Below are 14,328 nucleotides of genomic sequence, written 5' to 3' on the forward strand. Positions count from 1 at the left end.
GTAATGTAAAATGTGCTTTATGCATTGCTAGTACACAACAGGTGTCTACATAGTATAAGGAAAAGAATGTTCTTGCTATTTTGTGATTATTGTGTTTGAGTACTGTTATGTGATGCTTATACCAAGTGTTTGGAAATTGCATTACTGTATCAATATTCGTTCAGTAAGGGTTGTTTGTAATGTTGGGTTTTGGAAGGTTGCAAAGAGGAAAAAAAAATCAATAGTAACTTGTACATTAATTGTTAACTAATTGCACTGTGACTTTGTCCCTATAGTATATTTGTTCTTAAGAGAGAGGGATATGTGGTGTTCTGAGTTAGCCTCTAGAGGGAGCTCACGGTTCAAGTTAAGGTGGAGAGAGCGATAACAAAGGAGGAGATGTAAGTGTGAAACAAAAAAGGAGGTTACACACAGTTCAAGACGGAGTGCATTTGCCTTTATATTGAGACACTCGACAACAGGCATCAGCCAGCGCTCTAAGGGTTTCCCGGTGACTGCAGGTTAAACCTGCCTGAACTCTTACTAATGAACATCAAGCACAGGTGAGAGACTGTTCCTAGTAAAATATAAGTGTACTGTACATTACATTTAACACCCGAAAGACATTAGTAGTGAAATCTTCTTGTTCAGTGGATATTGTTGTAGAGAAACTTCGGTTAAGCTCACAGAAGAACCCAATTCGAGACACTGAGTTCAAGAAGCCCAACATTAGACTTTATTGCACAAAGACAACAAAGCAGAGACGCAAGCAGTTCATCTGAAATGGTCTCTTTTAAGGCTACTATTCTTGTACAATTTTCTTATCACTCATCATCCAATAAGCATATGGCCAGTTTTTTTATTTGTGTATTTCCCCTCACCATCTACAGTTATTCATTAGCTCATTTGGTTCTTCTTTAATTGTGTGATTTTACCTGTTGGTCTATTTTTTAAAAGTAACCTTTTATTTAACCCTTTAAAGGAACCCAGAGGTCTCCAGAGGCACAAAAGGGCCTTTCGCACTGCTTTATTTCCAGAACTAAATGTACAGTACTAAAGTACTGGGATGATTTTGCGTGAACTATTTCCCAGAACCAAAAATGTCACAGAAGTCAGTTAATTCTCAGCACATAGAGACTCTTTCACCTGGATATCACACTATAGAGACTGTGTCTGTTCCCCGGGCTAGAAAATACAAAAATGTCCAAACCAATTTAAGAGTATTGTTTTTCTGTATCTTACCATCACTCTCTCTTGTTTAAAGTGATAAAATATAACTTAATTCCCACCATATTTCTGATATTATCTATCAGTCTAATCCAGAGGTGTCAAGTAACAAAGTACAAATACTTTGTTACTGTACTTAAGTAGAGTTTTTAGGTATCTTTACTATTTATTTTATTTTTTGCCAACTTTTATTTCTTCTAATTTTTATATTTAAAATGTAACTCATCTGTACTTTCTACCCTTACATTTTAAAAAACAAACATCATACTCTATCCACTTCTCGGATTTTTTTTATTTTTGTATTTATTTATTATTTTATTTTTTTTGTTCCAGTACCAGATAGACTGATTTTTTGAGCGTCATTGGATGAGGCACAGAAACCCATAACATTCAGAGATGTCATTGGTGTGTGTGGGCTGTCCATCTTTTTCTGTATGGCATGAAGCAGTCTGCGTTCAGACTGCAGCAAATGTGTCAGAAAAGAGATTCCAGTTGCTTAAGGCATGATGTCTGGCGAAATGTCAGCGTCTGAAAGCCGCGGCCGAACGTTGGTAGTAGTTCTAGTGATGGTGACCAGCAAAACCTTCCACATCGGTCCGTGTACGGTTTGATCATTTCATTTCCTATTTAGAATTCAATAGCAATGGAAAAATGATTGGATTTATTCATTTTTCCGTTTAGTTTAACAAACAGAAAATGAGTTTTTGGCATAATTGAATGACATAATTCGTGCTGCTGCGACCTGCAAGTGACCCCTTTAAATTATTTCTATCTTATAGTATTGTATGAATATTGTCCCACTGATAAATACAGTGCAAATAATTCTGTCTCTTTGGATAAAAGTAAAGTGGAAATAAAAATTAATAATAGACTGAACAGATCCATGATAATATGTCTGTAACATTTACCACTCTTGTCTTTTAAGTCAAAAGGCACTAGGTAGGTGTGTTAAATAATAATTTTTGGAAAATTAATATAGTTAAATTTATAAATTGTAATTTAGTTTTATTACATACTAAATTGAATGATGTTTCTCTTCTTAGTCTTCACTGTTGGGCGAGAAACCCAAACATATATTGAATTATTGTTATTTATTATGAGGAAATTTGGGCAACTAGAACTTCAATGTTTCGCAAATTCAGCTCGGATCTTCAGACTCGTCTGACTTCGTTGCTGTATAACTGGCCAAGGCTACCTTCCCAAAAATCCCCTGCGGCTTTTACGTTATCCCCAGGCAATGAAGGCTGACTCTTAATGTCACTGGGGGAAGTGACAGGATTTCTGTTTACATCAGTTTAAATGACAAATAAATTCATGAATTTCATGTGTACTGCCATGGATATGCCATATCTGGCGCTTACAGGTTCTGTAATGATAGATTGAGGCTGACTAGCAAAATACTACAGTAAAAGTAGAGTAAAGAAGTTTGTGTTCATAGTCGAAGAGCAAACACACTACAGTTTTTTTAAAAAATTTTTCCCAAAAAAAGTAGCACAACTGTCTGTATATCTGCTAAATTCTGCTGATCTTTACGTTACAGTTTTCTAACAATGCTTACACACAGTTTTTGAATCTATGGCTCCATTTCTCAAAATGCTACACACAAAACCACAACACACACATACAACATGCAAAACCAAACACTTCTTTCAAAACTATTTTAACTCTTTCTCTCTTTGCCTTGTTTTTAAAGAACCCCGGATAAACATAAAACTGACTTCATTAGGAAATGTTTTTTTTACTATGGTTAAATGTTCAAAGATTGTCAAATATTGCCCAAAAGCGAAGGGGGGGTGCTGGGGGTGCTGCAGCGGTTCCTGGGGCAACTGTTTAACTGTTGGGAATAAAAAAAAAAAACTGAGTTTTTACACTAAGCCCCAGATGGGCCCTGGTTGGAGACCCCAAAGTTTTACCCACATCGGGGTGGGGATAACATTATAAAGGGGGCCTTCAGATATCAGATTCAGGGGTTTAGATGTTAAAACATGGGTCATATTCATTTTGACACTATCGAAACTTTTTTCTCCAAATTTCAAATCACATCAGAAAAGCATTTTTTTTTTTTTAAAAAAATTAAGGAAATAATCAAAAGTTGAAAATAAAGATTGGGTAGGGTTATAGGTCCATAGACTTTTAAAAAACAGGCGGCGGGTGTTTTTTTTTTCCCCAATAAGGTGGCATCCATTTAATATTTTGAATTAAATCAATATATTTTTTTAAAAAATAAATCAATGCTATTATTCTTTTTTTTTTAAATGTATTACAATGCTGAGGTGCATAAAATTTCCACATTTTCCAAGAATAACCTGCTATTTTAGTATAAATAGAATCTAGCTAATAGCATATCACTAAAAAATACTTCTATTTACACTTAGCTCTATCGCGCAAAAATGGGAAAAATAAATAAAACATAAGCCTATGTCAGTTATACAGATTTCTTCCTGGTGAAGATCAGATGGTCAGATCTGTTTTCTCCAGGTCCATGATGTAGCTTCACAGGGGGCTTCACTACATCCTCTCATCACGGTCCATATCAAAAACCCACAAAACTTTACTAGAGTAATATATGTACTGTACTTTTATTCAAGTATTGATTTGTGTACTTGTCCACCACAGTGACTGTTCGTCCCTGTGTGATGTCTGGATGTTTTTTTCTGCGCCTCTGTTTTACTTTCATTTTCCCGGGAGACACACTGATTGGTTCCTTCTGCTGTCAATCATCTGAGAGGGGCGGGTCAAAAATCAGAGCAGAAAATCAGATTTAAAAACCAGGTTTGGTAAAACAAACATTTAATTTAACACAATATTTTCTCAGATTTTCTTTAAATGGTTTATAATCTTTTGACATACCTTTTGGTAGATTTTCCCTGACTCAAAATGTGATTTTTTTTTCAGTACAAAACTGCCTTAAAATTCTACACAGTAATTTTATAATGTCTAAATATAAATATAAAGTGGTGTGTTATCTAGTGCCTTTGGTTGATATTATCATTTTGAGTCAGTTGCTCAGTTTCTCCACTAGATGTCAGTAAAGCTGCACTGATTCTGAAGAAATGACATGAATGTATTATAGTAAAGTTTTAGTTTTAGCTTCATTTTTAACTATTTGATTTGAGCTCAATAATGGCACTACATCATTCTTCTGAGAGCTGCTTCAGAGCTGAAATTAAAGCAATTATAAGATTAAATATATGAGTAATTTCCTGTTTATTCACGGACCCCAGTGGAGAGAGTGAGAGCAGCTTCCAGATCCTTGGTGTACACATCTCGAGGACCTGACTGACCTAATCACATTCAAGCTCAAGGTAAAAAAGCCAGACAACGACTGCACCATCTGAGACTCCTGAGAAAATTCAAGGTTTCCCCTGGAACCCTGAAAACGTTCTATATCGGGGCTATAGAAAGTATGTTGACTATTGCATCTCATCGTGGTTTGGAAACAGCTCAGCCCAGGATCATAAAGCCCTGCAAAGAGTAGTGTGCTCAGCTGAGCGCAAAAAATATTTTTGTGATTATTATTTTTATGATTATTTTACTTTCTTTTATGTAAAGCACTTTGAATTACCATTGTGTATGAAATGTGCTATAGAGATAAACTTGCCTTGCCTCAACTTTAATTAAACTTTGCTTGTGATTTTTCTAAATCTGTCAAAATAAAGTAACTTCTGACCACACTTCAGTCTGTTCTACTGTGGTTTATTTTAGTGTGTTTTGAGATGAAGGTGGTTTAATGTGTTTTCAGCAGATGCTGTTTCTCAGATCTTCTGCTCCATACTCATTCATTCATTCATTTATTCATTATTCAAGCTGCAAAATGCTTTTATTCCCTTTTTTATTCAAATATTTAAAAACTCTTAAGAAAATTATATACAACATTTATTATTGTTTCCTAAAATGATCTGCCGGTGGGGTAAGAAAAATAATCTTAATGCAAATGGAAACCAGATAGCATGTCTTCACACAGGATCCTGTAGATAAAGGAGGCTGCGTACTTGTGGGGAGTTACAGTCACCAGGAGATGCTTCTATTCTTTTTTAATTTCATTTATTTATTTTTGCCATATCCACATGTGTATTTATTTGAGCGGCATCATCTTGATAACATGCTGTGATCTCTGGAAGTAACCAAAATTGGAATTTCCTTCAGGATTTCTGTGTGGATGTGCTGATGACACATATTCCTGTCTTGAAGCTGATTACTGTGTGGAGTGAAGGGGTCCTGAGGGAAAGGAAAGTTAGAGATATTTGCTGTAACCACCAGCACAGCTGTTAAATAAACACATTATTCACCATTTATTGTGTCATCTTTAATTCCTCCATATAGCCTACACAAGCAACATCACCCATGACAACTACAAACTATTCAAAACTATTCAAACAAAGATTAGAGTCCCAAATGAAATAAAGCTAAACACATCAGAGAGTAGAAGCTACATTGTTCTGGTTAGCACTGTTATTCTCTCGTTTGCTCTGCTGTGTGTCTGTAATCAATCAGACAGAAGCTCAGATGATTTATCATATTACACAAACTATTGTTTTGACACTGCTGCAGTTAATGAATGTTACTGTTACAGTAGATGAAAAGCACTAGAAGAGAAAGTTCAAACCAAACACCAGAATATACAGTACACACACACGGGAATATACTGTCAGTTACTGTAAATAAATAATGAATGAATTAATTAATTAATTTATTCAGCATCCTCTGCCAGATTTCATTACAGTATTGGTAGTATCCTGACAGTATTTGAAAGAAGTTTCTGAGTCTTCTGACAAAGACTTTCTTCCTCCAGACAGTCGACCAGTTCTGCACAAATACACTACATACTGGACTACAGTTCAGTTCAACAGTAATGAGTTTGAGGGTGTACAACATGTGTTACTGTATTTACTGTACATAGAATAATGAAAGTTCTCTCGTCTGAAGTGCTGTAATGATAGTGTGTGTGTGTGTGTGTGTGTGTGTGTGTGTGTGTGTGTGTGTGTGTGTGTGTGTGTTGTGTAAGAGTATTGAAACCCTGTAGATGACTCTCAGAAGAACATGCTCAGCTTTAGTGCTTTGGTAGTGTGTGAATAATTAATCATGTAAGCATTAAAAAGGTCAAATATTAGTATTGTAGAATGAAATTTTAATCTAATTACCTGTTTAAATGTAATCCAGATCACATGTAATAAAAGTTACTATCCAGCCCCTGTCTGTAATTAAAGCTTCAACTCATGACACAGTTACAAGAACTATGGGACATTTTTATAATGAATCAAGTAAAGCAGACACACGTGTGTTTGATGAAGGCATCACGGTAACTTGTCTGTATTTATGGATACTGAGTCAAATATGTAGGCCTAAGCCTGTTTTATGTGGTTAATATCATTTAGTGCTCTGCTATCTGTAAGTGTCTTCTGGAAACAGGTGTTTTGTTAATCATTGTGCAGTTCAGACAAAGAGAGGGGCATATGGGACAGATCTGGCTCACACACATCAGGCTGGATTTGGTGTGTTTTTGGTGGCTTGTTGTTTGTGTGTGGGGGTTCGGGGACAGTGTGTGCTGCCACACACACCTAAATACACACACACACACCACCCACACACATATACACCAGATGGCAACTCCCAGGGACAGGGCGACCCCCCACAAGCAACATTCAAAAATCAATTCGGCACGGACTAAAACAGAACAGGGAGTACATGTAAAAACCCAACAAACACAGGTGAACAGAATAAACTAACCCAGGGTTCCTCAAATCTTGCCCGGGAGGGCCAATGCGCGGAGTTTGGCTCAACCCTGATCAAACTCACCTACCTGTGATTTTCCTATGATCCTGAAGACATTGATTAGCATGCTCGGGTGTGTTTGGTTGGGTTAGGCAAAACTCTGCAAAAAAAGTGGATCTTGTGGGCCAGATTTGAGGACCCCTAAACAAATCAAACACAAGGGAAAACTAGGTCAAAAAAGGGGGGCTGGGTCCCAAAACAAGTGCATGGACTCTGGAGGGCGTTTTTGAAGTCCCGAATCGTCAAAAGCGGCAAAAAGGTACCCCCAAACTGAAGTGTGCGCGACCCGGGCGGATGTAGAGTGCGATTGTCCTTCGCAGGGCGTGGCTGTCCCAAAGTCAGAATGCGCCCTCCGAATTCGGAAAGAAAATAAATAAAGAGAAATTGTTTAGAGCTATGACAAAGTAATAAGTAGAAGAAATATTGAGATTCTTTAGTAAACTACTTTTAGTAACTACTAATACCACATTAGTAAAAAACTACTAGTCATATTTAAAACCTTCGCTGAATGAAAATTTCAAACCTGGAGCAACTGAAGGGTGAGTAAATGATTACAAAATTTTTTCATTTTTGGCTGAATATCCTTTAAGTATTATCTTGCATACTCTAATATACTTCAGGTATTGAGAGTAAAAGTAAAGGTATGTGCAGTATTGTCACAAAAAAAAGAATTTGTCAGGATGGTTTTACATTAATATTACTGCTGCACTACTGTGTATGTTGCATTTTACTTTGAATATGCATTGAATATGTTTAAGGTTATTCGATTTAAAGTTGCCTACTAAATAGCCTACTGTTGGGTAGTTTAATCTACAACAATGCATCATGTAAAAGACCATATTTTTAGTGTTGGTGTCTGAGAAAAAAAAAGAAAACTTAGTACTTCATATTTGTATGAGTATACTTAACAAATGTACTTTCTTACAGTCCACCTCTGATTATTTTGAAAATGAAAGTAACAAAATTTATTGTCAGAATATTAACACATTTTGCTAACTATATCAAAGGCTGCATTGGAAGGACTTGGACTGGTCAAACAGAGCACTGGTCAGCTCTCACAGCTGCTGCTGAACATTGAGCTGTACTACACTCCTTTTTTTTCTTTCTTTTTTTAATTGCCTAGAAAATCCGGGTTCAAACCTGTCTACATGAAATGCCCTTAAAGGTCAAGACAATAAACTACATAAAATCACACCTTTGTAAGATAATCAGTCAGCATTTGAACTGCTATGTGTGTATTTTGTAGTTTTTCATAGTATCAACATTATTCAAGTAAGCTCCAAGCCAGTACCTGCATTTAAAGTTGTAATCCGACAAAGATCGCAGCAAAACCAGTGTAACTTACCTGGCCTCGGTCTTGACTAAGCCTGAGGTTCATCACAGTCTCCTCCATTATGAGTAAATCCGAAAAACAAAACTGATCAGTTCTGGCTCCACCTATCCTGGCAGGACTGTCCTCTAGATCAGCTCTTCTGCACCTTTTGCTATGTGACAGGCTGTCAGGCCCCGGTGTGATTAGGAAATCCTGTGGGACATCTCACGGGGGGGATAGTCGCCGGGTCTGGTCTTGAAGTCCGTGGCCTTCGAATGTGCACACTCAACTTTGGGACACAGCAAGCACTTTCAATTTCACGTCGGCTAAAAAAAAAATATAGTAATTAAAAAAAAAACAAAAAAATTAAAAAAAATAAATAACAATCAAAAACAAAACAACTGGTATAATTATCTTTTATATTAATTATAAAGAAAACAAGTAGATAGAATAGAACAAGAATAGACAACGCTAGAGGGTCAAGTATTTATTTATTTATTTATTTTTATATAGAAAACGAATAGAGGTTTAAGTGTTGGGAGGGCCAAGTGTAGATGATGTAAAATTTCCCGGGCCACTCCTACAGCCATAAATGTACATACTACAAAACATAGTGTCATATATATATATATAAAAGAAGAAAAAACTTTGCAGGAAACAAATCATCACAGTCTTTGAAAGGGGTCCATTACGCACTGGAAAAGCATTTCTCAAGGACCTTAAACAGAATTTTTTGCCTGTGTCACAGCACACATTTCCAGCAGTCTATGTCTTCTAGTATCTAAATGCTATTCAAAAAAGCTCCGCGAATTGCTTTATGGGGACCAAGCTAGAATTGATGTGGAAACCTTCAGTATGAAACTGCCACAAGAGAGAGAAGTGAAACTAACAATAATGCACGTGTGTGCAGGAAATAAAGTCAATAGCTGAATCAGACCAAATATGGGTTGATCTTGTGTGACTGACACTGAAGAACACTTTTCACACAAATGTGAGACATCACTTCTCCATTATGCAATGGCATACAGTGCAACTCTAGCAGATTTGAAACACTTGGTTGGTCAGTTCAGAGGAAGTGAACAAACACAGGAAGACCTGATAGTGTTCAAAGAAAGAGTTGAGATCATATACTGAAGAGAAAGACTGAGAGAAAGAGAACATGTCTGATGAGTGTCGTGTGTGTCTGCTGGGACTGATCTTCCTCTCTTCACTTCTCACAGGTAAAGAAATCTGTTTGCTCTACATTCAGTAGAATCAGTCTGAGAAAGAGTTCATCTGAACATGATCAGTTTATTCTTGCCCACATTCACGTATGATCTCAGAGTCTCATTGAACATACAGAACACACTGGATTTATCCTAACTTAGTGTTTGAGATTCGAACAGCTCTGATAAAGAACAGTTTAATCTGGAGTGTGTGTTGTTCAGGGGAAAAAGGCTATGAATATTCTGATTTTTATGCTGGTATGCTTTATATTTTCATTTATTAATATATAACATAATGATCACTCAGATGTTCTTGTGTTTCAGGTATCAGTGGAGTGAATGAGACTCATGTTCATCAGTTCTGGTGAAAATGTCCGGCTGTCCTGTAATAATGCTCTCATGACTGTAACTCAACTACATGGAACTATAACGGATTCAGAGAATCAGCAACAGTTGAACTGATTCGTTTAGGGATAAAGAAGAAAGACACAGAGAGTCATGAGAGACTGAGTCTGGGGTCTGACTGCTCTCTGAACATCACAGGAACATCTCAACAGAAGATTATGGATTTTACACCTGCCAACAATATGTGAATCACAAACAACAAGGAACTGATGCTCGTGTTTATCTGCATGTTCTTCATGGTAATTTTATGATTATGTGGTCAATTTAAAAAGGGTAAATTCCTCATTTAATCTCTCATGATGATTGAAGAGTGTGTGTGTTATTTTGTGTTTCAGTCTCTTCATCATCTTCATCATCCTCACCAGACTGAGATCAGTGCAGGTCTCTCTGTGACTCTCTTCTGTCAGCTGTATTCATATCCTCGAGTCCCTTGTGATGATTCGGTCGGTTCTGAGAGAATTCAGCTGTTCTGGGTGAATCAGACTGGCGTTAAACTGACGAGATCAGACTCCAGATATCAGATATCATCCTCACCATCACTGTATCACTCTGAATACAACACTCCTGAATGAAGATGACAACAGAGAGTGGAGATGTGAAGTTACTCAGAGAGATCAAGTCCAGACCTCAGTCACATACACTGTCAAGAGTTCAGGTGAGAAAACATCTCATCAATCAGTTTTAGAGCCTCATAATGTCAGTAACATTAAGGACTGTTAGTGTCACTGAAGCAGAACAAACCGAGGAACAAAAGCTTCCTTCAGTCTGACAGAAGAAACTCAAAGCACTGCTGCAGACTAATGAACTGCAGTCGAGTTTAACAGTCCAAAACCTGCTGCTGGGAATAATGAAGAAATTAAGACTTGACAGCATCTGAACTAACATTCATATTTCACAGCTCAAGCTGATTCAACGACAGCAGGGATTCCAGTCCACAGCACAAAATCACCTACAACAACAGCAGTGATTCCAGTCACAGACTCACCTACAGCAGCAGGGATTACTACAGAAGGTACAGTCAAATGAACTTTCTCTGTCGTTTTACTGAATCCTCTCGTGTCCACGTTAACACATGCATGCAATCATTTCCCAATTAAAAGAGAAGTTTCAATGAAATAAAGTGATAAAAAATTAAGTGTTATGTTATGGATTTTGAAAGTCAAGTCTTAATGTTCAGTTATTTTGTACTTTTTGAAGAGTTTCCAGATAACTGTTTAAATAGACCAGAGAAACGAAAATAATTGTTAATACCAGTGAAGTGATAAACAGTGTTTTATTTGTTCACTGTTAACTGTATATTCAGCTGTAGTCGGTGTGATCAGTTGGTTTTGGGATTGCTGCTCTCAACTTAACGAGTATTAGGCTTTGTTCTGGTATTTCAAGGTTTACCAAGCCACATCGCTCAACCGTCATACATTTACCCAATTATTATCAAAAGTCTTACTATAAAATAAAAAAACATTTTTTTACGACTCCACGCCAATTATTATGACAAAGCATTAGAAGAAGAACTGCACCTGCTAGGGCGGGCATTAGAGCTAACGAGCATCAACCCACGCCAGACTATTTATGAAATTATTAGACATTTTTTCCCGCATTAAGTCCCGACGAGTGTTTGTGATAATTTCCCTTTTGCATGATCACAGGAGGAATTTGGTCGCTTTACTGTTGAAAAAACATGCTGTTTATAGCCTTTACATCACTGCACAAGTTAGCATTTCAGATGTACATTTTCAATATTGTTATACACATGCCCCAAACCAAGAAAATCACATAACAGCCATTTACTATCATAATAGTGTGTTTATTATTTGGATATGTTGTGGTTACAGATGTTTCTCAGTGTTGTTGTGTTCAGATATCAACGCTGAAGTGTATCTGGAAGCACGTGACACGCATGTGAGTTGTCTTCTTATGACACTAAAGATTGACAAGACGAAGCACGAATCAGAGTCTGTCTGAGTCATATGAAGTAATGAAGTAAATATGAAGTAAACATGAGTAAATATATCCATATTTTCTGCATGTACATGCATGTTTGGACTATAATCCCTTATTGATGCTGTTCAGTGAATCTATGTGAACACAAATAAACCGCTGCTGATGTGACTGAACGTGGTGAATTTCTATTCAAAATTTGACATAATACGGATTTATTATTTTGCACTCCTGATATAAATTACTTAATTACTGTTACTGCAACAATGTTTTAACAACAATTTTTTATTAAGTGGTCAAATATCAAAATTAGAGTCTTTAATCTTTCTACTGATTGCACAGTTTGTCCAGAGTGTGATGTTTAACGGGGCTGTGACAGTGAAACAACAATAATCTGGGGCCGTCGCCGATCCTTGAACACAAAGGGGTTTTAAACACAGTAATGCTGATTGTGTCTCTGTATCGTCTCTCTCTCAGTGACTGTGACTGTTGTCTGCGCTTCATTCGTTCTTCTTCTTCTTGCTCTGATTCTTTGGATGATGATTCGTAAGAAAAGATCCGGTGAGTTTCTAGAGTTCAGTCCAGAACATCTGACTCAGTATTTAAACAGAGTTAAAACTAATGTTTGTATTCTGCAGCACTAGAGTCTTCTGACTCTTTTCAGAAATGGATTGTCGTCTGCATTAGAGACTGTATTGAGTGTCTGATCATAACTGTTCTCATGTCATTATTTTCAGGTGTCAGAAGAGCGACTGATGACTCTGTGGTGAGTTTTGGAGGTTGATCATGAGCTCCACAGAGGACTGACTCTGAAATATCAGACTCTTATTACTCACATTAGATCATGACAAGATAGTCTATTTCTACTGTTTCTGCTCTAAAGCTCAGAGATAGAAATAAATAGAATGGAACCAGTGACTCAATCAACATTTCCATTCATCCTGCCCCAGTGAACAATATGATTCATCTTCAATAATTTGTGTATATTTCCATATCTGTGAATATTTGACAGTTGCTCTGGTAATATTCCTGTCGTGTTACAATAGGATCCGTCATCCAGAGCTGGGACCAACTCATTGTTTTGCGAGTCACAAGTAAATCTTGAGGCTCTGCATTCAAGTCCCGAGTCAAGACAGACAAGTCCAAGTCAAGTAGTAAGTCCCCATCTTTAAGCTTCAAGTCCTAAACAAGTCATTAATTCTGTTTGCCCAAATTAGCATCTCTGTATTAATAACTACAGTAAATTTCAAATTATGGTGTGAGCCATTGAATAAATAATTTCTTTCATGTTCGGCGTTTCATTTTTAAATAATAATTCAGTGATTTTAATGAATCAATTAAGACAAAATATTTATAACGTGCTATCACATTAAATCAGGCGCTCATTTATAGCCACCTACTGGTAGAGTCTACAGAACTAGACGTAGTTTAAACGAAGCTGTAAAATAAATATATAACAATAGTGTAAGAGCCATATTTCATATTTCAGAATTTATTTTTCACATTTTTATTGTTGAAATTTGGGACAATAATTGGTTTTTGTGAAGTTATTTACTGTTGAATATATTTATTTTGGGTTTCTCTTTATTCTTACTCTGCATGTTCAGTGATGTCATTGTTTTGTAGTTTTTAAGAAAAAGATAATGGCTAGCAGAGGCAGTAAGTTCAGGCGAAACTTGTGAGGAAAAAGAACACAATTCAGCACTTTGACCATTTTTTCGTAATTTTGTATTTCATACAGCACTCTAGAATTGGCTCTAGAAATATCTCTACAAATAAGTTGTTGAGAAGACAGCCGGCTGAATAACAAGATTATACTTTGTATTTGAGTATTGTGATTCTTTGTTGACTGGGAAGGAATAAAGCCACGATTAAGGAAACTTCTAGACTTTGAGTGATGAATACAAGATAAGAAGATAAAAAGTAGAAACGTGAAATAGTACAAAGATACTCATATGTTCCTTACAAATAGTTATAATGTATAGGCCCCGTCCTTAATAAAAATAGAAACCACCAGTGAATGGATTTAATAGACAGAAGGAAGGAATACATGTGTTTTCTTGTAGCTCTATATTATTTTATGTTATTACATAGGCTATTCCAACAAAATACCAACAAATATTGATAACAAATTATTCAAATGTCATGCTGTCACAGAGATCATGAGACTGCACTGTCTAAGTCTAGTCTGGAGTCATGTGACTCAAGTCCACAACTCTGCTGTCATCATAACATCATGTGTGATAATAGATGTTCACTAAACCTGTAGGTGAGATGAACATGACCGTTTGCAGCAGCTGTGTAAATAATGCGTCTGCTTCAACACAGTAGTGATGGATGGGCCTTTAACAGCTTGATCTGCTGTGTTTTCACTGATGTTTAGGAGCAGGACAGATGATGTGACTTATACTGAAGTTACTGCGTTCAGTAAAAAAAGAGCCAAAAAGAACAAGGTGAGCAAACACTTCTTGTCCTCTCATCGATGTGCAC

At 36.6% G+C, this 14,328-nt stretch overlaps 1 protein-coding gene across 1 annotated transcript in view; it reads left to right on the plus strand.

Annotated features, from left to right (window-relative positions):
• Positions 1-13,010, plus strand: part of LOC109076018 — a 15,518-nt gene extending 2,508 nt beyond the window's left edge. The window contains exons 4-8 of the mRNA XM_042754298.1: positions 10,408-10,555; positions 10,799-10,912; positions 12,316-12,399; positions 12,576-12,604; positions 12,885-13,010. Of these exons, the coding sequence (XP_042610232.1) occupies positions 10,408-10,555; positions 10,799-10,912; positions 12,316-12,399; positions 12,576-12,604; positions 12,885-13,010 (501 nt within the window). The remainder of the gene's footprint in view (positions 1-10,407; positions 10,556-10,798; positions 10,913-12,315; positions 12,400-12,575; positions 12,605-12,884) is intronic.
• Positions 13,011-14,328: the final 1,318 nt, after the last annotated feature.

This window comes from Cyprinus carpio, unplaced genomic scaffold, assembly GCF_018340385.1.
Source record: "Cyprinus carpio isolate SPL01 unplaced genomic scaffold, ASM1834038v1 S000006488, whole genome shotgun sequence".
NCBI lineage: Eukaryota > Metazoa > Chordata > Actinopteri > Cypriniformes > Cyprinidae > Cyprinus > Cyprinus carpio.